The sequence below is a fragment of the Hylobates moloch genome, unplaced genomic scaffold (genome assembly GCF_009828535.3).
Source record: "Hylobates moloch isolate HMO894 unplaced genomic scaffold, HMol_V3 SCAFFOLD_3, whole genome shotgun sequence".
Classification (NCBI taxonomy): domain Eukaryota; kingdom Metazoa; phylum Chordata; class Mammalia; order Primates; family Hylobatidae; genus Hylobates; species Hylobates moloch.
Window position 1 is genome coordinate 162,881,808 of NW_026652278.1, and position 21,722 is coordinate 162,903,529.

Genomic DNA, 21,722 nt, shown 5'->3' on the forward strand with positions numbered 1-21,722 from the left:
AAAGATGACTTCCTAGAAGAAGACACATTCACTTATGAATGCTTGACAAGAAACTGTAGGCAACAGTGTTATTAATAGTGGTATTTAGGAAAAAGTTCACTTTTGACACAGGAAAACAGGTTTTAATTTGAATAAACAAGTTGTTATTTTAAATATTAAAGCTTATGAATAAGCTTACTCTCATTGCGCACAATATTCATAATATTGTCAAAAACTTGGACCAATTAAAAGAAGTAACAAGATCAATGACAAACTCTTGATGTTTTTCTCATTTTTAAAAAAGGTCACCAACACAGAGTCTGCACGAAAAAATGTAGGTAGGCAATCTAAAAGTAGCAATAACTCATTCAGATAGTTCAAATTACTTCTGGAGAGGTGAATTTAGGTCTAGAATAATACATAGTTGAATCTTAATATTTTTAAAACGTTAGCTAATATACTCTGATTTGTAAATTGTGAAAGGTCTGGATGTGTTTTTTAAAAATGGAAATAGTAAAGCCATCTTTCTATGTGATTATACAGAATCTAAACCACAGCAAAAATGATTCAACTGGATTTATTGAGAAACTACTCTGGGCTAACATCTGTGTTAGGCACTCAGTGAGATACAAGAACAAAATTTTCACTTGCAAGAATTAAGAAAGTTGTCCTGGAGGGGAAAGAATCTAATAGGACTTGGAAGGACAAGTAACATTCAACAGGTAAATATGAAGAAAGGTTAACAGCTTTCCAGAAGAGAAACACAGTGCAAATGAATGGAAGCATGAAAATACAGATTTTTATGAAAATACAAATTCATCAAGATTAGAGAGTGCTAATTTTAAAAGAATGTATTCAGTAAAAACCCTATTGATGACAAATTTGGGGGGAGTTCTAAAAGTTAAGCATTTTTGTTCTTCCCTCTCTTCTTCATTTTCTTTTTCCTTCCTAGTAGGACACTGACTAGGAAACACTGAATTGCTAACTTGGTAAATATTTACTGAATGTTTATAATTAAGGTTTTTCATAGATAGAACATGTTAAAAATTTCTACTTACCTAGTTTTAACGATAATCAGGAACAAATCCCTACTCAGTAATCACAGGAAGTAGTAAAAAGAATACTACCCAATTGGAGAGGGTTCCACTTCAAGCGATGGTCAAGAAGTTCTTTCAGACCAACCTGCCAACATATGAAATTACAAACTCTGGACAAAATATTTAAAAATTAACTAACTGAAAGTAATAGAAAACAATCAAAAGCAGGTTGATGCTACAGAGGAGTGAATACTTAGAAGAAATAGCATTGAGTGAGTTTCCTATTTTTATAGCTCTTAGCCTGAGGGAACTCCTCACTCTGCATCATGTGGAGACTATAGTTGTACTGACTTGAAGAACACCAGGACAGGTTTGAGGTAATGGCAACTGCCGGAAAATGCAGAGGGAAATCCTGATAAGAAAAGAACCACAGAGAGAGCCCTAAATTCTGTGTATGACTCTGCCAAAACTGGCTGGTCTCCCAAGCATGCATGTACAGAAGATATTTCAAGTACAATAGCCAGGTTAAAAAGCTGAACTAAAATTTGAGCTGCCACGAACTCTAGGGGAACCAGAGTTGGGAGTTTGGCCAAGTTAACTAGCTGCTTTAAAAAAAAAAAAAAAAAAAAAGAAGAAGGCTTTGGAGAAACAAATAAAAATCCAGGGTGTCTGCAACATTTTACTTACCATGTCCCAGACACAATCTAAATTACTCAACATATGAAGAAACAGGAAAATGTAACCCATTCTTGAAAGAAAAGAAAATTAGAGAAGACTGACAATGAAATGACCCAGAATATTGAAATGAATATTGAATATATTCATACATTAAGAATTTTGAAAACTGAATATTGAAATATTCAATACTGAAATATTGACTATTAAAATACTAAATATTAAAATAGACAAGTATTTAATATTGAAATCAAATATTGAAATGAGCCATCAAGTATCTTAAAGTACCTATTATAACTATGCTAAAAGCTGTAAGGAAAAATACACTTGTCATGAATGAAAAGATAATCTCAGCACAGAAATATAAATTATAAAAACTAAATAGAATTTCTAGAACTAAAACATGCAACAATTAGAATAAAAGTTCATTGAATGGGCTTAAAAGAAAATGAGTACAGAAGAGTCAGTGAGTTGGACTATACAAATCAAGTGAAAAAAATCCAATTGAAGAAAAAAGAGAAAAAAAGGGATGAAAAACCAAGAGCTTCAAAACCTGTGAGACAATATCAAAAGGTCTAGCATATTCATAAATGCAGTCCCAGGAGGAAAAGAGAAAATGAGATTGAAAAAAAATATTTGATGAAATAAAGCACTCAGAGGAAAATTACATTTGTTCACAGGGGAAAAATTATTTGAACACTACTCTTCTCATTGGAAACAATGGAGGTCAGGAAACTGGAACAATATCCTTAAAATGTCAAACGTGGGGTGGGGGGAAGTTAATCTAGAATTATGTATTCAGCAAAAATATTCCTCAGGAAGGAAAACAAAATAAAGACATTTTCAGATTTTAAAATTTGTCATACTTAATTTCCAGCAGATCTGAACTATAGATGTTAAAGCTTTTCAGTTTGAAAGGAAAGATGCTACAAGGAAACTTGGATTTTTCAGGAAGAAATAAGAGCATCAGAAATGATAATTTGGGTAAATATAAAAGAGCATTTTTTAAAATTTAAAATATATGTCTGTTCAAAGAAAATTATAACATTATATCGTGGAGTTTATAACATATACTATATGTAATACATTTAATAAGATAATGGATGGGGTGATAGGGTAAAGAGGCTTATATGATTTTAAGTTTTCTATGTTTCATGTTGTATAGCACAATATTATCTGTAAATAGGCTGTAAAGTTGTCTATTTTGAACTAGGTTTGGTTTGCCCAGGTATACACGCATTTGTGGAGACTCATTGATTAGTACGCATAACTTTTACCTCAAACAAAAAAGCTGGCCCGGCACGGTGGCTCATGCCTGTAATCCCAGCACTTTGGGAGGCCGAAGTGGGTGGACCATAAGGTCAGGAGATCGAGACCATCCTGGTTAAGCAAGAAATATGGTCTTGGTATGTTGCCCAGGCTGGTCTGAAACTCTTGGGCTCAAGCAATTCTCCCACCTTGGCCTCCCAAAGTGCTGGGATTACAGGCATGAGCCACTGTGCCTGGCCTGGTTAACACGGTGAAACCCCATCTCTATTAATAATACAAAAAATTAGCTGGGCATGCTGGCACATGCCTGTAGTCCCAGCTACTTGGGAGGCTGAGGCAGGAGAATTGCTTGAACTTGGGAGGCAGAGGTTGCAGTGAGCCGAGATCGCACCACTGGACTCCAGCCTGGGCAGCAGAGGGAGACTCTGTCTCAAAAAAAAAAAGCGAAAAATCATGATCTCTAGCTAATGATACGCAAGTTTAAGTCTTTAGGAAGTTATGTCTGAAACTTATTTTTAGCTGTATCAAAATAATGGATTGATGGATAGAGGAATGGATAAACATGATTTAGTGAATACAGTAAAATTTTAATTGTAGAAACTAGGTGGTGAGTATATAGGCATTCTCTGCAAAATAATTCCACTTTTCTATTTTAAAATTTATTTTATTTTTAAATTTTATTGTCACAGGGTCTCACTGTTGCCTAGGCTGGAGTGCAGTGGCAATCACAGCTCACTGCAACCTTGAACTCCTGGGCTCAGGCCATCCTCCTGGGCTCAGGACATCCTCCAGCCTCAGCCTCCTGAGTAGTTAGGACTACAGACAGGTATGTACCACCACGACTGGTTAATTTTTTAATTTTAAGTAGAAATGTGGTCTTGCTATGTTGCCCAGGCTGGTCTGAAACTCCTGGGCTCAAGCAATCCTCCCACCTTGGCCTCCCAAAGTGCTGGGATTACAGGCATGAGCCACTGTGCCTGGCCCCACTTTTCAATGTGTTGAAATATTCCTAAGAAAATGTTGGAAAAGCAAATATTGCCAATCCACATTTATAATCAGGTCAGGGTAGAAAAATAAAATAGGAAAATGAAAAAAAGGAAATTGAGGATACAAAAAAAGGAAAAGATATAAGCTAAAACAGAAGCAGAGAGAACTGGATGGTAAGAGGTATGAAGAAAAACAAAGAAGGAAAGATAGAAGGAGGTAGACAGAGGGAGAGGGCAAAGTGTTAATCACTGGAAACTAGGCACGATAGTAAATAATAGTTATCCCCAGCTTTTGTCTTTTGAAATGTAATAAAGCAGTTTTGAAGTTAAAAATTAGAATTGTCATGGAATTCAAAATTATGCACATGTAAAAACGATTTGGATATTTGCTTCACAATCTTAGAAATTATTTACTATCAGTCTAAAAGTCCCTTAGACATTCGAAATTTGATTATTGTATGTCTTGTCCTTGAAAAATCTGTAGTACAACATTCCAGTTGTAATACTGACAATCACTTTTGACTAAGGGTCAGATCCGGAAGGAAGCCAGGATTCAATACCTCTAGTAAGGAGTTTTTACCTCCCTCAACTCCCTCCTCTAAACTAGTAGCTCAACCCATCTCATACTATTTCATTCCTAAGGTTATGCTTTTTACTTGGAGGTCACTTTTAACTTACCATATAAATTCACTGTTCTCTATCATTCTAATGCTGCATATTTTAACTATTAAATAATTGTTAATTAAGATATACTTCATATAGTTGCTCTCCATTAAGATTTTTTTCTTCTCAGTACCCAGTTATGTATTATCTGTGATAGCAGGGCCCATGTCTAGTATCTTGCACAATGTTAACACATGTAAAGCCCTGGATAGATATTCACTGAACCAATGAGTAAAGAGTGTTTACTGTTCTTCACAATATGACTTTCTCAATGGACTCTGAACAGGGATCATCAAGATTAGAAAAACAGTAAAGTTTGCATAATCACACCACATATAAGCAAGCAAACATTTACCAGAGTTCTAATAATATTTTATTTTATTCCTATGAATGTAAATCATAAATTTTGATGTTTTAAAAATCCTAAATGGTTTAAAGGACTTACCGAGACTTGATTAACCCAGTTTTTAAAATAAAAAATCAAATTATAAATTTATATTATAAAAATAACTGCCAGTTTTGCATAGTAATAGAGTAACAAATCAACACTCTTCAAAGTTTAAAGGAAAAGGAAGCTGGTATTGGTTTCTATCTGAAGTCAGATCTAACGTTTACGAAGACAATAGTTTCAGATCAGAATCAAATAAATTTCATAACTCAGTTTGAGAGAAAAGGAAAAACTTTAGTTAAAATCTTTACAATAAAATAATTATGACTATAAATCTCTTTAGTTAAATATGTACACATTACATGGTATTTGTATAAAGAATGGAAATGGATAAAGTTTTTCAGGCAAATCTAATGCACAAATACACCATCTTTTAGAGTATAATGTCAGTTTATCATTCTTTAACAGCTGTGTTAGATAGTGGCTCTGCTTTGTGCAAAACATGACAAACAAAATTAGGAAAAATTCTGCAAAATTATTTAGTTCCCCAAAGAAATTACTAAAATAGAAAATGGCAAAAGAAAAAAAGGTTGCACACTGAAGCTTGATTGTATACTCAGCCTACAATGACCAGCACTGATGTAACCCCCATATCTGGTAAGTCCTTGGGTAGCTTTAGTCTGAAGTAAAAACTGAAGTCCTAGCAATTGTGCTTTTATGCAGCCACATGGCCAATAAGGTAGATATTGTCATAAAGATGCCCTACAAAATCTTCACTAATATTTTGAGCAGCGCGACGGGTATTTCGAATAAATTCTCTTTTTGACATTTTATTCTTCACATGAGGGCTAGTGAGGTCAATGGAAAGTAGAATCAAAGAGTAGCACAGTACATAGACAGCATCTGGAAGGAAAAAGAAACAGTTCAAATTATTAGTTGGTTTACAAAATATGATTCCAATGGCATTATATAAGGCAAAAATGTTTGTAATTTCAAGAGATCAAGATTAGCTCATAAATATAGAGTGATCAATCCATCCCAGTTTGTCTAGACTCTCCCCAGTTTTGCACTGAAAGTCCTGTCATCCTGGGAAACTCAGTCCTGAGCAAACCAGGATGGTTATCATCCTATCTTAATATTAATTAAGCATGCATTTCCTTCATTTCAGAAGAACTTTAGAACAGTTTAGGAGTGTATAGTAAAAATTCATTCTAGATTTAAAAAATTTAGAATTGGCTTTATTTTCGTCTTTGCTTTCAAATGTGATATTTCTATTCAAACATCCATAAAATACATTTGTAGTGTCAGTATTTATCTCCTCTTTCTAAAAAAAAATTTATATAGAATGCTTTTACAAAAACCTAATTTAATTTGAGGGCATCTTTAATGACAAGAAAACATATTAATCTGGTACTAGAAAATAAAATGTAAATAACTCAAAAGATTATTGATATTCTCATTTAAGACGTTATAAAGGCCTGTGGAACTTACATATTAATTTTGAAAGTAAATCTTTAGGGAAAAGACTGCTACACCTGAGCACCATGCAACAAGATTTTATATATGCCTAGGGTAATATTTGATGTTTAATATTAAAACAGTAACAAACGTCATAATAGTTCCACTACGATATTGCTGATATTTTGGAATCCTGCAGTCTTTTTTTTTTTGAGACAGAGTCTCGCTCTGTTGCCCAGGCTGGAGTGCAGTCATTAAGAAAGCCAAGTTGAACATTATGTCTTGTAAAGCATACTCAACAAATTTCACATGACAGGAACAGTTTTGTAATCTCTGTTTAATAAGATAAGCACAATAAAATTTTTGATATGAAAAGATAAGCTATACTAATTGAAACAATATGTAGGAGATTCAGGCTATATCATATGCACACAAACATACACATATAGACAGAAGTACACACAAACAATGAAAACCGGTTGTATTAAAAACAAATTTTAGTGAAAAATGGTGCTACCTATATAATTTGCAGATTATTAAAAGCTTTAAAAATAATTTCTCAAGTTTTCAATTAGACTAGTAGAAATATCTAACACTCAAACAAGAATAGTTTCTTAAAGAACTTATGTAGCTAAGTCTAACTTTCTTCTTAAAACAGTGTGTGTGAATATATATGTACATGTATGTATATATGTGTGTGTGTGTATAGTGTGCATATATACACACACACACTCATATATACACACACATATAATGTTTTAATGGAAAGTAGAATCAAAGAATAGCATAGTAGATAGCATCTGGAAGGAAAAAGACTGCTTATATTACATATATATTTTAGGTATATGTATTCTATGTAATATGTGTATTATAGGTATTCTAAAAAATTCTATGTATATATACATATATACACATATATATACATGCACATGATAGCTATGTCTACGTATATATGTATAAGCATATACACAAATGTATATATAATATGTATTTACAAAATTATATATATACAAATGTCTATATATACATATGTACAAATATATATTATAAATTTATATATACCTATACAGACAGACATATATAACAAATCTATATATATACAAATGTCTATATGTGTATATATGTCTATATGTATGTCTATATGTGTATATAGACATAGACATTTGTATACATATAAATTTGTAATATATATATTTATATATAAATTTGTAGGTAATATATAAAAAATATAAATGACTATATATACATAGCTATGTGTATATATACACACACACACACGCACACCATAGCTATGACAAACTGTTTTTCCCAAGCTCATAAATGATGAAGTAGTCAGTGACTGTCACTGCTACAAACAGTAAAACAAGTATTTGTAATTACTGAGAATATTTTTCCCCACAGTGAGACAAATGTCTCATATATCTCCGTTTTTACCTAAAGGTGGGCAGGAGGTGATGTACTATTAATATATATATTCTTACCAGGACTAAGGCCAAGTTCTCGCATTAAATCAGGGTTGCAAGCACAGAATCTATGTGAGAACTTTGTTATAAGAGTTTCAAGATACTCTCCACGCTCTTCAGGGGCATGGATATGACGAAAAAATTCTCTCAGTGCATTTGGCAAGAACTGATTTCTAAAATTATGCAATGTTACAAGGTCATCCAAGACATCTCTCCTACAGAAAGAAAAAAAGGCACAGCTTTAGTTAACTTTTCTTCATTAAAAAAATGGTAAGAAAAATAACAAATTTCCATTTTTTGGATAAAATACCTTATTACTGATTACTAGATCAGCTAATCTTATAAAAGTACATATAATTCCCAACATTAAAAAAATCTAAGTATGATTATTTAAGAAGTTAACTTCGAAATCTCTCATGAGGCAGTTGAAGTCCAACTAGTGATTCTAACTAGGAAAAGGTACAAGGGAGGATTCTGGGGTGCTATGGATGTCTTCTACATTGATCTGGGTAGTGATTCCATTATGGTGGGTTTTTTTTTTTTTTTATTATACTTTAGGTTTTAGGGTACATGTGCACAATGTGCAGGTTTGTTACATATGTATCCATGTGCCATGTTGATTTCCTGCACCCATTAACTCGTCATTTAGCATTAGGTATATCTCCTAATGCTGTCCCTCCCCCCTCCCCCAACCCCACAACAGTACCCGGAGTGTGATGTTCCCCTTCCCTTCCTGTGTCCATGCCACATACTAGTTTTGCTTGTTCATGAACTTTATATGAATAGATTCATCCAGAGGCTTCTATCAACCCTGTGTTGTGAGGTTCATTCATATTTGTACATCTAACAGTTTATACTTCATTAAAATTTTTTTAAATGGTGTTGTAGATTGGCAATTTATAACAGTATGTATTTATGGAATACAGAGTGGTTACAAAGTATGAATACAAAATGGAATAATCACATTAAGGTAATTTTAACATTTGTCACCTCAAATACTTATTTATTTTTGTGGTGGGAACATTTGAAATTTGCCCTCAGTGATTTTGAAATGCACAGTACTTTATTATTAACTGTATTCACCATGCTGTGCAATAAATCTCAAAAAAAACAAAAACAAACAAACAAAATCTCTCATGAGTAGTTTACAACAAAATGAAACAAGGTAAAACCTAGTAATTTTACTTCTAAAATGAAGAAAAAAGGAATTCCGTAGTATTAAAATGAACAACTTCTTTTTAAGTGTCTTCTTGGACAAATCCAAATAGCTATAGAATTGTTCATTTTTCAAATTATGAAAGTAATGACAGTCTCCACCCATACCAATTCACATCTTCAGAGGTAAAAACTATTTATATAGACTTTTAAGAATGCCTACACATGCTATATTGTTTTAGAATTTGTTTTTGCTTTTTTCACATAGTATATTGTGGACAGCTTTGTATATCTTTATACCTAGATCCACCTAATTTATTTTTAATGGCTGCACAGTATCCTATCTAATGGACACAACAATCCTATTGATATACATTTAGCTTATTTGCTATAATATAAATATTTGTGTGTATATATAATTTTTAAAAAAATCATTAGCATTTCAATATAGAGTCACACTTTGTTACGATGTCCTTCAATTCTTATTGAACTCAATCATGATTTTATGATCATAATCTTCAACTTCTACCAATTGCATATAACAGGAACAGATGAACTACAGCTACTGGGCCAAATCTGGCCTGCTGCCCGCTTTTGTAAATACAGCTTATTATAACACATCCACACTAGTTTATGTATTGTCTATATCTGCTTTCACCACAGAATGGCAGAGTTTTAAGTAGCTGTGATAAAGATCATATGACCCACAAAACCTAAAATATTTACAAAAAAAAAAAAAAAAGAAGAAGAAAGAAAGAAAAAGAAAAGAAAGAAAAAAAGCCCTGCCTATCCCTAGGTACTTGGCACTTAAGGACAAAAAAACTTAATGATGCCATTTTTACATCTTTCAATGACCAGTATGCTGGACTCTGGACTTCTCAAAGACAGGGATTGTATCTTAATCATCCATGTACTACTACTCTAGCAAAGTTTCTGGAATATAATGAATATTTACAGATTGTTGTTAAAAAATACTGAGATATACAAAAGTTTGAGAATTACAATGAAGGTAAACATATTTTTAAGCCATACATTAGATTAGCATGAGAGCTATAATTTCAAAAATGGTAGTTCAGTTATGTGGCATCAAAATGTTGTCCCCAAATTTATGTTCTTTAATAACCAAAAGTAAAGTGTACAAATGAGTAACTATCAAATCAGAACAGCATACTAACCATCATCTCTGTGTAAAACACTGCCAAATGTTACATTTTCATAATTTTCACACTTGAACATGACATTTCTATATAGTGTCTGCATGCAAATATATGTAAGTTATATCCCTAGGATTTGGGGTTTATGACTATAATCTGTCTTTGTACTAGGGCTTTTTATATGGATAATTTCGTAATTCAGAATTTTTACCACTATAAACACTTAGATTATGGCTACTTGTCTTAAAAAATCAGGGTTACAGATTCCTGAAAAATATTTTGTTTTGATTTGCTACTACAAAGACGCTGGGCTTCCATTTTGTGTGTATGTGGACTTTTACTTACTTTTAAAATGGTAACTTCCTCATCAACAAGTTAAAGCTCACAAAAGAAATGATGTGTGACATATAGGAATCTTTTCCCTGCCTTTATTCAATTTTGCAACCTGATGATTACTATGCAGTATTAGTTTTAAAGTAAAACTTAACTCATCAAAAACATTACTTAACTCATTTTGGATGAAAAGTTAATTTTTGTTTTTACCTTTCATCAAGATAGATTCTCAGTTTTTTCCAATTTAGTGTTCTTGTACAGAAGATAAACTTTGCTATTTCCTTTGGCGAATCATCTAGGATACCCTTGGACATAAAGTAGTTCACTCCCTAAGGCAGAAAGACAAGTCTACATAAATAAAATTGCTCTTTATTTATACATTTTAACAATTAAGCAATAGCACAACATTAGCTATAAATTCTTTCCAGCATTAATAGACTTTTTGTAGCTTTAACATGCAAAATACAAGCTAGAACTTGAACTGAAACTATTGTTTGTGGTTGATAGTTTACATGCAATGAAAAGCAGGAAATTCAAAGTTAAGACTGCTACAGAAATCTTATTTAATTTTCTGGCTCATGTCAGGTAAAACTAACTATACAGAAATATGGCCTAATTTGTGGAAGGGGACTGCAGATGAAACCACAATACAGACGTTAAAACAAGTCTTTTAACAAAAGCTTCTGCTGTCTAATAGAAAACATGATTTCTTAAAACTCACATATATATTGTAGTATGCCTTTCAAGGAAATAGCTTCTTGATAAAAAAAAAAATGCTCCAAATGAAAGACTAGCAATTTTATTCTGAGAGAAAAATACTAAATTATTTAACTTAAAGTAAAGGAAGCCCAACTCCAAGCCAATTTATAGGTTGTACTACTTTGGCTTTAAACATTGCTACATTCTACAAGAACCTAGCTACAATACACACTGAGGGAAAACATAGTAAGACAAAAACAATTCAATGTTTTTCATAGAATTTATCTTTGAATTTCCTTTTCTCTGCATGCAAAGTTTTCCAGAGAAGCATTACCCATAAGTTTTTACCTACTTTAGATTTAAACCACCAACAACAAAACACCACCAACAACAAAAAAATCAAATGCTGAAAACAGTATTCTCTCACATATACAGAGGTCACATTCAAATAAATGTCTTAGCTGGATTTGAATGTGCAGTTATTGAAATAAAAGGCAGGTGGGTTTATTTCAACTTGCGGTTATCCAGATACATGCATTCCCATGAATACTTATGTCTGGATACTAGCACACTATGTGCCGTTAATTGGCAGAGAAAATGACGTATTATATACACACAACATAATGTTTTCACACATAAATTCCTTTGGCATTTCTTCACTTTACAAACACTTACATAGTACTCAGAAATATTACACACATTAAGAATTTTAAAAGTTGGAAGAATATCTATAAAAACCTTTTCAAGATAAAAACTTTCTCATAAAACTTTTATGGTAAAAATATTTTTTAAGTAATTAGGTACCACGAGGTAATGCTTTTGAAAGGTTATAATTATCTGTAAGTTGTAATTCAAAGATAAGACTTTTTATATAAAACTAACTTTATGAGCCATCAACATAATAGCCTACTAGCAATTCGATCAAATTTTCATGTGAATTTTAATAATACAAAAGCAATGCTAAGGCACTGATTTTAAAAATGTACATGAAGAAAAGAATGTAACAACGTGAAACTTTCTTGTCAACTCTGTTGTAACCTGTTATTTCAGACTAAATCCTGAATACAAGGGCTAGAAAATGTAATATGATAAGATGGAAAGCCAAAATACTTCTTTGGAATGAGGCTTTCATCAACTGTCCGAGGGGGCAGCAACTAGAAAACCATTAATGCTTGTTCTATCCTTTCCTCCATTAGTTTGAATAATCGAGAGTTGACTGTATACTCAATCTGCTTAGCAAAAGTCAGGTTTGTTTCCAAAATTCCTCAGTGTAAAAGGATAACAATATTTTCGAATTATTTCCAGTATTTAATTTTAATTGAGATGATTTAAAAACAATGTCAATTATTATTTAATACTTTATTCATACCTAAATCAGTATCTGAGATGTAGAACTAATGCTAAGCTATTTTTTAAAAATTGTGCAAAATAAATAAACCTACTAATATTATACATTAATGATATCTAATTCTCTAGTTATGTAATCTATGCCACTTTAATATCATTTGGTGATAGTTATAAATTAACACTGGTATTTGCCTCATGTAAACATCATAAAAATACACCGTTAGCCATATTCTGTTTTATAAAAAACACATTTTGAGAATTTTATATCCAATCTAACCTGAGTTCTTCCAAATCAATCAAATACATAGGAGCAGGCATGAGCACAAAGAATTTTAAATTCAATCCTGAAAATTGGGAACACAGTTTGAAATAAGCCAACTCTATTGGTTTTATGAGGAAAAGAGGCATCAGCTTCAAGCTTGGGATTCCTTTGGAGAGGAAGGTTACTTTAGAAGGGCTACCAAAGTGAATGGTAAAGGAATAACAAATACAAAAAGACATGAGAACAGATTACAACTGTCTCTAATAAGCAAGCTGTAAGTCTTCCAAATTCTTATCTTCTTATATATTAGGTTGGTGCGAAAGTGACTGCGGTTTTTGCCATTAAAAGTAATGTCAAAGAACCGCAATCACTTTCGCACCAACCTACAATTAAATACAAAAAAATTCCACAGCATGAGGTCTGTTGAATAACTATATATTTGTTTAGTAAGTAGTATAAACATTTTTTAAAATAAAATTTTAGAAGAATGGTAAGAGAAACTCCTAGACCACATAGCATATCAGTGATTAGTCAGGACTAGAACTCTGAGCAGTGTGTATGTGCATGGACATCTGTGCAGTGTCTCACATGCAAAGGAAATCATTACTCTAGATATATATAAATAGTATTCTAAAGAAGGAAGGTTGTAGCTCAGTATAGTCTAATAATTGACTATAAAAGTTTCCAATTTGGGGTGTCACATTTTATGAGGCATACTGACAAATTAGGACTTATCTGGATAAAGGAAATCAAGACCCAGTGAGATCGTTGAAGGCTGTAGAATTCATGTTATGTAAGAAAGAGCTGAGGGACGTAGGAGTCTTAGGCCAGAGAAGAAGATATACTTAGGAAAGAAGAAAAGATTAAGACTTTAGGATATCTAAAAGGCTGTGTCATAAGGAAAAAGGAAAAGATGTATGTGGTTGTAGTGAAAATATTAAGCTCTTCTGGGGGGCTATGGACCCTTCTGAGTACTAGGAAAGTCACAGAACTTCTTCCCAGAATAATGCACATACACATTTTTTAAAACAGAAATTGAGTTCCATCTAAGGACTGCAGGTTACAAATCCCTATCCTAGATGAGTATAGAAGTAAAGTCAGGAAATCTCAATTATAGGCAGACAGGTTAGTACCACATAAGGAAGGGAATGCTTGTAACTTCAGTTGAGCTGTTCAAAGACCAATCATTTGTCTTTGCTTGATTCAATTTTTTGTTGTTGTTGTTTTTACATTTTCAAAATAAGATTAAGCTTCAAACTCAGAACTACTTAAATTTGACCATTTAATCTATATACATTTTAACTCCCATTTGCAACCCTGTTCAACTTTTAGAATTATCTAAATTGTTGCAGTCATAATATAGTTCCTTTTTATTTGCATGTGGAGAGAATTCTAAGACAGTTCTGTCAGATAACTGTGAGATGAATCATGATGGTGTCAGTACTACCATGGGCTGAAACCAACATGATTAATCTCAGTTATCTCCAAGCATAGAGATCAGCTCTTGTCAGGTGAAAGGAAACCACTGGCCAAAATAGATTTTTAAAAAATAGTTTTAAAGGATAGTTACAGTGGGGTAAATAAAATTCCTCTTATTAAAATAGATACCAGGCTTCATATTTCTTGGGAAAATAAACTGGTAAATAATGTTCATGCTACTAATTATAAATTTCCTAGTCATTTTATTTTTTTAAAAAGTATCCAATTTACTTTACATTTAGATAGAAAGATGAATGCCTGTAAGACTAGCTTGTAAAATAGATATATGTATATCTGTGTATATTTACATATATGCATCTGTTTTAAAATATTTTTTAAAAAATGAAACGATACATTAAAATTGTCTACATTTTATTTTTGAAATATATTAAACACAAGGTGTGATATGCAAGGTATTCAGTGATAGACACTGATTAGTATAACACAGAGTTTTGTCCTAAGAAAATTTAAAGTTTATCTGTGGCAATGAGACACATATATAAACATCTAGAATACACACACGTGCCAAGGTACATCAGTAATGGCAGTAGAAGAAAACCTAAATGAATGCTTATGAAAATTAAGTGTTTCAGTAGTTCAGTGAAAGGAAAAGTCACTGTGGGATAGGACGTTTGGATAAGGTTTCCTGCTAGAGATTAGACTGAAGTAATGTAAGGGGTTTAGACAAGGAATGTAAGGAGTTTAGACAACTCTGAATGAGGGGAACGCTGGAGAAGAATGTTCCAGTTAATATTGTATTATATGAGCAAAAGTAATGTATAATTTTTAAAGACTATTTTTAGGAAGGAAGGGGAAATATTTTGGGTTGGAGAGTAAGTCTACAACCAGACTATGACAGTGACAGAAATAGTGCTGAATTTTAGGGTAAGAAGTTTATTCTCTATCCTAAATCTAACTGGAAGCCTCTGAAGGCTTTTAAACCCGATGAAGCAATGGGCTACAATGTGAATTTGGCAGCAATATAAAGATAAATAACGAAAGAAAAATTAGATAGTGGGCTACTCAGCGGAGCACTGACTTAAAAAATAAATAGATAGCAGGCTATACAACTGTCCAGCTTTGAACATATGAAAAAGCACTAGAAATATGTTACACATATGAAAATAACTTGATAAATATGCTGGCTATCAAGCCATGCGACAGTGAAAAGCGAAAGACAGCTGATGGTTCTGGCTTAGATGAAGAGGGAAATGACTGATAGAAAAATGATGGACAAGTCAAAAAAATGTCGCAGAGGGTGTTGATTCAAAGAAAACAGTGAAGAGTTAGCTTTTAGAAATGTTGAATTTTAGGTGATGACAGATATAACTAGAAAGGCATAGTAGGCAGTTGGTAATATAATAGGAAATATTTTAAAAGTGAGGGTTGAAGATATAGATTCAGGATCTTGGATAAGAAGGATCAGTAAGGGAGTAATGAAGAGAAGGATAGAATAATGTTCCAGAGGCCAAGAGCCTTCGAGTTAAAGAACCGGGTGTCTAGTGCAATTATGCAGTATGATGGAAAGAGCATCATTTTTAGGACAGGGACCAAGCCATGGTTCTGCAACTTAATGATGATATGAACATAAACAATCTACACAATCTTCCTGAGCCTCAGTTTCCTAATCAGTAAAAATCTTAGTGGGCTAAGTGCATAGCAAAAGGAACACAGCTAGTTTTCTTTTTCTTTCAAATAGCTGAAGGATACTAGAATAGGAAGAGGGCGCTGAGTTTGGTGACTGGGAGGAAAGAAGTGACTTTCAAGAGGTCTCTTTCCACACTGTAGCAGAGGCTGAAATCCAAGAAGAAAACGAAAGAATGAGCCCAAGGTAAGGAAGCTGAGTATTGTCTACTCACTTGAAAAATGTATTGGTACAAAGGAGGAAAAAGGGGCAAAATTAAAGGGAAAAAAGAGAAAGTATTTTTTTTTTTTTCCAAGATAATTACGACCTACTCATGTTAGAAGACAAAAAGAGAGGTCAATACAGACAGGAAAAGACTGATGTGCAGATTTTGCTCAGGGGCAGCAAAGCCTATAAAAAGAGAGCAGGGGAAAGGTCTGAAAATACTGCTGGAGTTTATAATGATTAGCCTGGGGGACAGCACAGAAGCACTGGTTCAGAGACAGCTACAGTAAGAAAGTGAAAAGCAGAAAACAAAGAACATGTTGGTTTCTTTCTTAGAGAGGTCTATCTTGGGAACACTGGAAAAGAGAGGGCTGATTCGGATTCTTGGGCAAAGTGGTGAAGATTTCTATCAACAACGATGCAGGATATGACTGGATATGACTGGGAATTCACTAGGAATAAACTAAAGGAGTGCCAAGCAGCAGTGAGAATCTAGGTGAAGTTAATGTGAATTCAACCCATCTCTTGTTAAGGTTAAGCAAAATCTACCATACATATGTTCAGAATCAGTAAATATATATTTGGGGACAGAGTGAATTCTAGAAAAGTGGACATGCAAAGCCAAATGAAAAAGTACTGACTATTTGTACTGACAGTACTGTCTACGGGCACAGACACCTGACACACATATTGTGTAACAGTTGGTATCAATAAAAGTTACACGATGTTTTGTTTTGTTTTATTGGTGTCACTAATAAAACTGTCACATAGTAGGGAGTACTCTTAATTTTTTTCCTAAAGAACAACTTAGTAAAGAAATTTAGAAAAAAAATTTGATTTAGCAAGTTTTGTTCAATTTTGTCCTTGTATACAATGTAAAATCTAGTACAATGGCCACTACTTTTCAGGTAATCAAACTGTCCTTAGACCATTATATAATAGAAAGCCAATTGGATACTGCATTTAATTTTCTTTTTAAAAAACATTTTGAAGACTTTAAAAATAATAATAAGGCCGGGCGCGGTGGCTCACGCTTGTAATCCCAGCACTTTGGGAGGCCGAGGCGGGCGGATCACGAGGTCAGGAGATCGAGACCACGGTGAAACCCCGTCTCTACTAAAAATACAAAAAAAACTCCAGCCTGGGCGACAGAGCGAGACTCCGTCTCAAAAAAAAAAAAAATCCAAGTGTTATAAAAACAGGCATAATTATGGCAAACATTTCTTTCACAAATGAAAAATTCAGATTTAAACCCCAAATGAAGAATACATTCTGGATGACTTCAGGTAAGACTAGAAATCAAACTTTTTAAAAAAGTTCAAATAAATAAACAAATTAAGTTAGTAAGGAATACTAGTATGTAGAAAAGAGATTATAAAGAATGAGCCAGTTTAAAAGTACTTTCATTTCCTCTTCTATTCACGATTAAAAAATTAATAACTTATTTATTTTAAAGACTCCTCATTAATAGAATTTCCTCTCACATAGTACTTTCACTATGTCAAACAAATGAATAAAAGAATAACAAGATATGATATTGATGATTTCTATCTATTTAGAGGTTGAGAAATGACCTATATAACTTGTACTATAACTGTGTGACATCAGAAAGCCTAACTTAAGAATGTCATGACTGAAAATATATTTTGACTGAAGTTTATAATTTATTAAGTCTCTCAATTAGATTTCTAGTTTGAAATTATATGAAGTCTTAAAAAGATGTTTGTTTCTAGTTATATTCTATATTTTTATAAAGACCTACTTCAAGATAATAAGATAAACTCTGGTAAAGGATGCTGAAAGGTCTGAGATCCAATGATTCCATGTTTGGTAATATTTTTAGGCCAAAAAATCATGTACCTATACTTTTTGTCAAAGTATATGATGCTATTTAAGGAGTAACTTAGGTTCAATAAAACAGATTCTATTCCAGGAAATGTTCTTAGATTTGTGGTTTTAATTCAAACTAGTACAATGTGGAAATTTATATAATCTACTTTAAGTTCAGCAAGTAAATAAAAACAACTGTTTGTCCCCTTGCTTTCTAATATTTGCCTACTTCATTGAAATGCTGGTTAGAAAAAAAAAGTAGATAAAATTTTCACCAGTTAAATTTTATTCTAACAAGCACCTTTGAAGAAATATGGAATTGAGTAAAAATGTAAGGCTCTATATGAAGAAAATTAAAAACAGTAACATTTGAGGACTATTCATTGATTTTTGAAGTCTGCCTATTCTTCAGATGGGATACCTATGGGAAGCACAAACTACACAGCATGTGAACACTCCAACTTTTAAATTAGAAATTCTCACTCCACAACTTTGCAGTACATTTAGAATAAAGTGAGAGTTTCTGATTTATAATCAACTGACACAGCCTGATTGGTAACCTCTCTTCTAACTGTAAAGTTATTATTCTATTTTCTATTGTTCTCCTTTTCACAAGATCAAATTTGACTGTGACGCTAACTGTATATTTTTCCAGGTTTTAATAAAGAGTATCTCAAAGTATAAGCCCAAGTTTAAAGAAAATATTTTGTAATATACATTATAAAAAGAACATTTAAGCATGATTATGTTTAGAGATACCTGAATTCAACATTGGTGGGTTTAACTCACCCTTGCCAGAGAAGTTCATCATTCGCAAGGTCCTGCCAAACACATGAAGCCAAGCAAAGGTCAGTTGCATTCAGGTAGGACAAGATGGTAAAGCTTAGCTCAGGAGGCAACATTTCCAAATTAATGAATCCTTCCTGTTCTTTTGATTTCCTTGCCTTCAAAAGATGATATATGTCAATGCCTCCTTGGACTTGTTTACGATGATTGGTGTTAGAAATGTTGCTCGCAGCCATTCTCCTGCTCTGCTCTCTGGTGAGGTAGCCTTGCTCACTGTAGCCTTCTTGTTGTAGCTGCTGGTTTCTGACCACTCTCCACAACCCTTGACCCATCTGCAAGCCTGGGAAAAAGCCAGAATGTAATAAGGGTGACATTTAAAAAGTAACCCATTTTTCTCAGTGGTATAACAAATCTGACATGAAGCATTCATTTATCAGAATTAAAACTTCTCATTAAAACCTACTAAAACCAGACGTATATTACTAAGAATAGCTGGAATATTATAAGTGCAAATTTTGATAGACAAAGTTTCAGAATTACTTGGTTCGATCATCACCTTTATTCCAGTTTGCTAACTACTTTTAAAGTCCATAGGTGACATAATCATTTTTCACGTGGCAAGATTTAAAAGTTACTGATGTCCTTAACACTCTTACAAATTATAATTACTTATGGGCCAGTATTAAATACAGCTCTGATCAGAGCACAGACTTTAGTTAAAAGGCCTCCAGACCCTGCTTTTTATCACAGTTGCGTCTAAGCTAAGCTAGCTCCTTTTAACCAAACTCCCAGATGCGTAACAGCTGGGAAACAGGCTTTTAGTTTAATTCTTGCCAGTCTACACTTACATTGTAGACTGTAATAAAATGTAACATAGGCCCTGAAGTCTAATTCAGAAACCTTATAAATTAGACACCTAGAACTCCATGATAAATAGCTCAGTAACACTCGACTATATAGTTTTGTTGTTGCCTTAAATTAAAAATTGTAATTTAGACAAATTTTCTAATTCTTCTCCACAAATCCCTATGGATTCTTCAGAAGTACCTGGGAAAAGACACCAGAAGAAGGTGTGCTCTAGTCTCCCCACTACCATCTGACCTCCCACCAGAGCATTCTACGTTTGTCTGTCACATATATTGACTTCCTCATGTACAAATGTATTAGAAAATTCCTAGATCTAGGTTTGGCATTGCCTTTAAATAGCTTTTCTGGAGCAAATAAAGTCATTCAGAACAACTAAATCAGAGTTCTTAATGAATACAAATAATTACTTTCATGATCTCTTTTTCAAACAAAATACTTTCATCAACTCGACTACTAATACCTGTGTGTTTCAAAACCTTGGAAAAAATACTGACTTTCCCATAAAATCATTAAAATAGTCAAATAATTTTTATAGCATGACCTGAACTTAAAATATAATGTTGCTTTAATTAACTGTTTACAATAAGTACTAACAAAAACAAAAGCAAAAACCCCAAAAGACAAAAAACAAACCAACAACAGTGACCTAGATATCTTTTAATTAGAAATAATTTGAAAATTGAGTGGAACTTCAAAGAATGTCAAAGATTGTTGTTAATTAAAACAGAAAAAATAGTGGGGAGACTAGAGCACGCCTTCTTCTGGTGTCTTTTCCCAGGTACTTCTGAAGAATCCATAGGAATTTTATTTTAGTATTTAAAAAGGTATGATCCACGCATTTATTTACTAAACCATTGGCTATTGTTTGGGTAATGGCCACTAAAACAGAAAAAATAGTCCAGGATAATTTTTAACTCTTCCCCCACCTTATATTGTACTGCTTGGAATCCCAGCAGCTTAAGCTATAAAGGTATGGTGGGGAGGTACAAAGAGAAGAAACATATTAATAATTTTAAAATGTAGGCATATTTGTTTTTGAAAAGAAGGCACAAAAGATAACCCTTCTCTCCCTACTACACACAACATCATGGTATTTTTTCCTAAATCAGTGGTTGAGCTATACAAATAAAATTCTTTAAAAAATACAGAATATCAGGAAAATAAAAAGACAACCCACAGACCAGGAGAAAATCTTTGCAAAACACATATATGATAAAAAGACTGTGCATCCAAAATATGTGAACTCTTAAACCTCAGCAATGAGAAAATAATCCACTTTAAAAAATGAGCAAAAGATCTGAATAGACACCTCACCAAAGAAAATATACAAATGGCAAATAAGCACATGAAAAGATGCTCAACATCATATGTCGTGAGGGAACTGAAAATAACATAACTATGAGATACTACTACACACCCATTAAAAGAGCATATCCAAAACAGTGACAATACCAAATGCTGGCAAGGATGTAGGAATGCAAAATGATACAACCACTTTGGAAGACAGGTAGTTTCTTTAAAAATTAAACATACTTTGTATGATTCAGCATTAGCTGAATCATTTACGTAAATAAAAGCTTTTTATTTAAGTATTTACCTAATTAAAAGCTTATGTCCACACAAAAACCTACACGTGAATGTTTAAAGCAGTTTTGGTAATTAATTTTCAAATCCTGTAAGCAACTATGATGTACTTCATTATGTGAATGTATAAATAAGCTGTGGTACAGTATATCTATACAATGGAAAATTATTTAGCACTAAAAAGAAATGAGCTATCAAGCAATGAAAAGACATGGAGGAACCTTAAATGCCTATTATTAATGTTCAGTAAAAGAAGCAAATCTAAAAAAGTTCTTTACTGTATGATTCTAATTATAAGACATTCTGGAAAAGGCAAAACTATGGAGACAGTAGAAATGATTAATGTACAAAAATAGAGAATGTCAAAAAAAATTATAAATACAAGTTTTATATTTGTTTAATGTTTAAATGTACCATGTCACATTACAACATTAAGTACAATTTAATTTTGACACAAAT

At 32.7% G+C, this 21,722-nt stretch overlaps 1 protein-coding gene across 1 annotated transcript; it reads right to left on the reverse strand.

Moving 5' to 3' along the window:
• Positions 1-3,207: 3,207 nt before the first annotated feature.
• On the reverse strand, positions 3,208-19,152 carry FBXO8 (F-box protein 8). Its single transcript, XM_058437043.1, has 5 exons — positions 18,816-19,152; positions 12,911-12,950; positions 10,771-10,889; positions 7,937-8,133; positions 3,208-5,900 (listed from the first exon to the last, which is right to left on the reverse strand). The coding sequence occupies exons 1-5, from the start codon at positions 19,142-19,144 to the stop codon at positions 5,713-5,715; spliced, it is 873 nt and encodes a 290-aa protein (XP_058293026.1). The 5' UTR covers positions 19,145-19,152; the 3' UTR covers positions 3,208-5,712.
• Positions 19,153-21,722: the final 2,570 nt, after the last annotated feature.

What these genes read in the sequence shown, in the direction of transcription:
- FBXO8 (XM_058437043.1), bottom strand. Translation starts at nt 19,144, where the DNA reads ATGGGTCAAGGGTTGTGGAGAGTGGTCAGAAACCAGCAGCTACAACAA. An exon ending in AGAATCTATCTTGATGAAAG is followed by an intron (nt 8,134 to 10,770) that starts GTAAAAACAAAA and finishes TTCTTTCTGTAG; the next exon opens with GAGAGATGTCTTGGATGACC. An exon ending in AGAACTTGGCCTTAGTCCTG is followed by an intron (nt 5,901 to 7,936) that starts GTAAGAATATAT and finishes TTTTCCTTCCAG; the next exon opens with ATGCTGTCTATGTACTGTGC.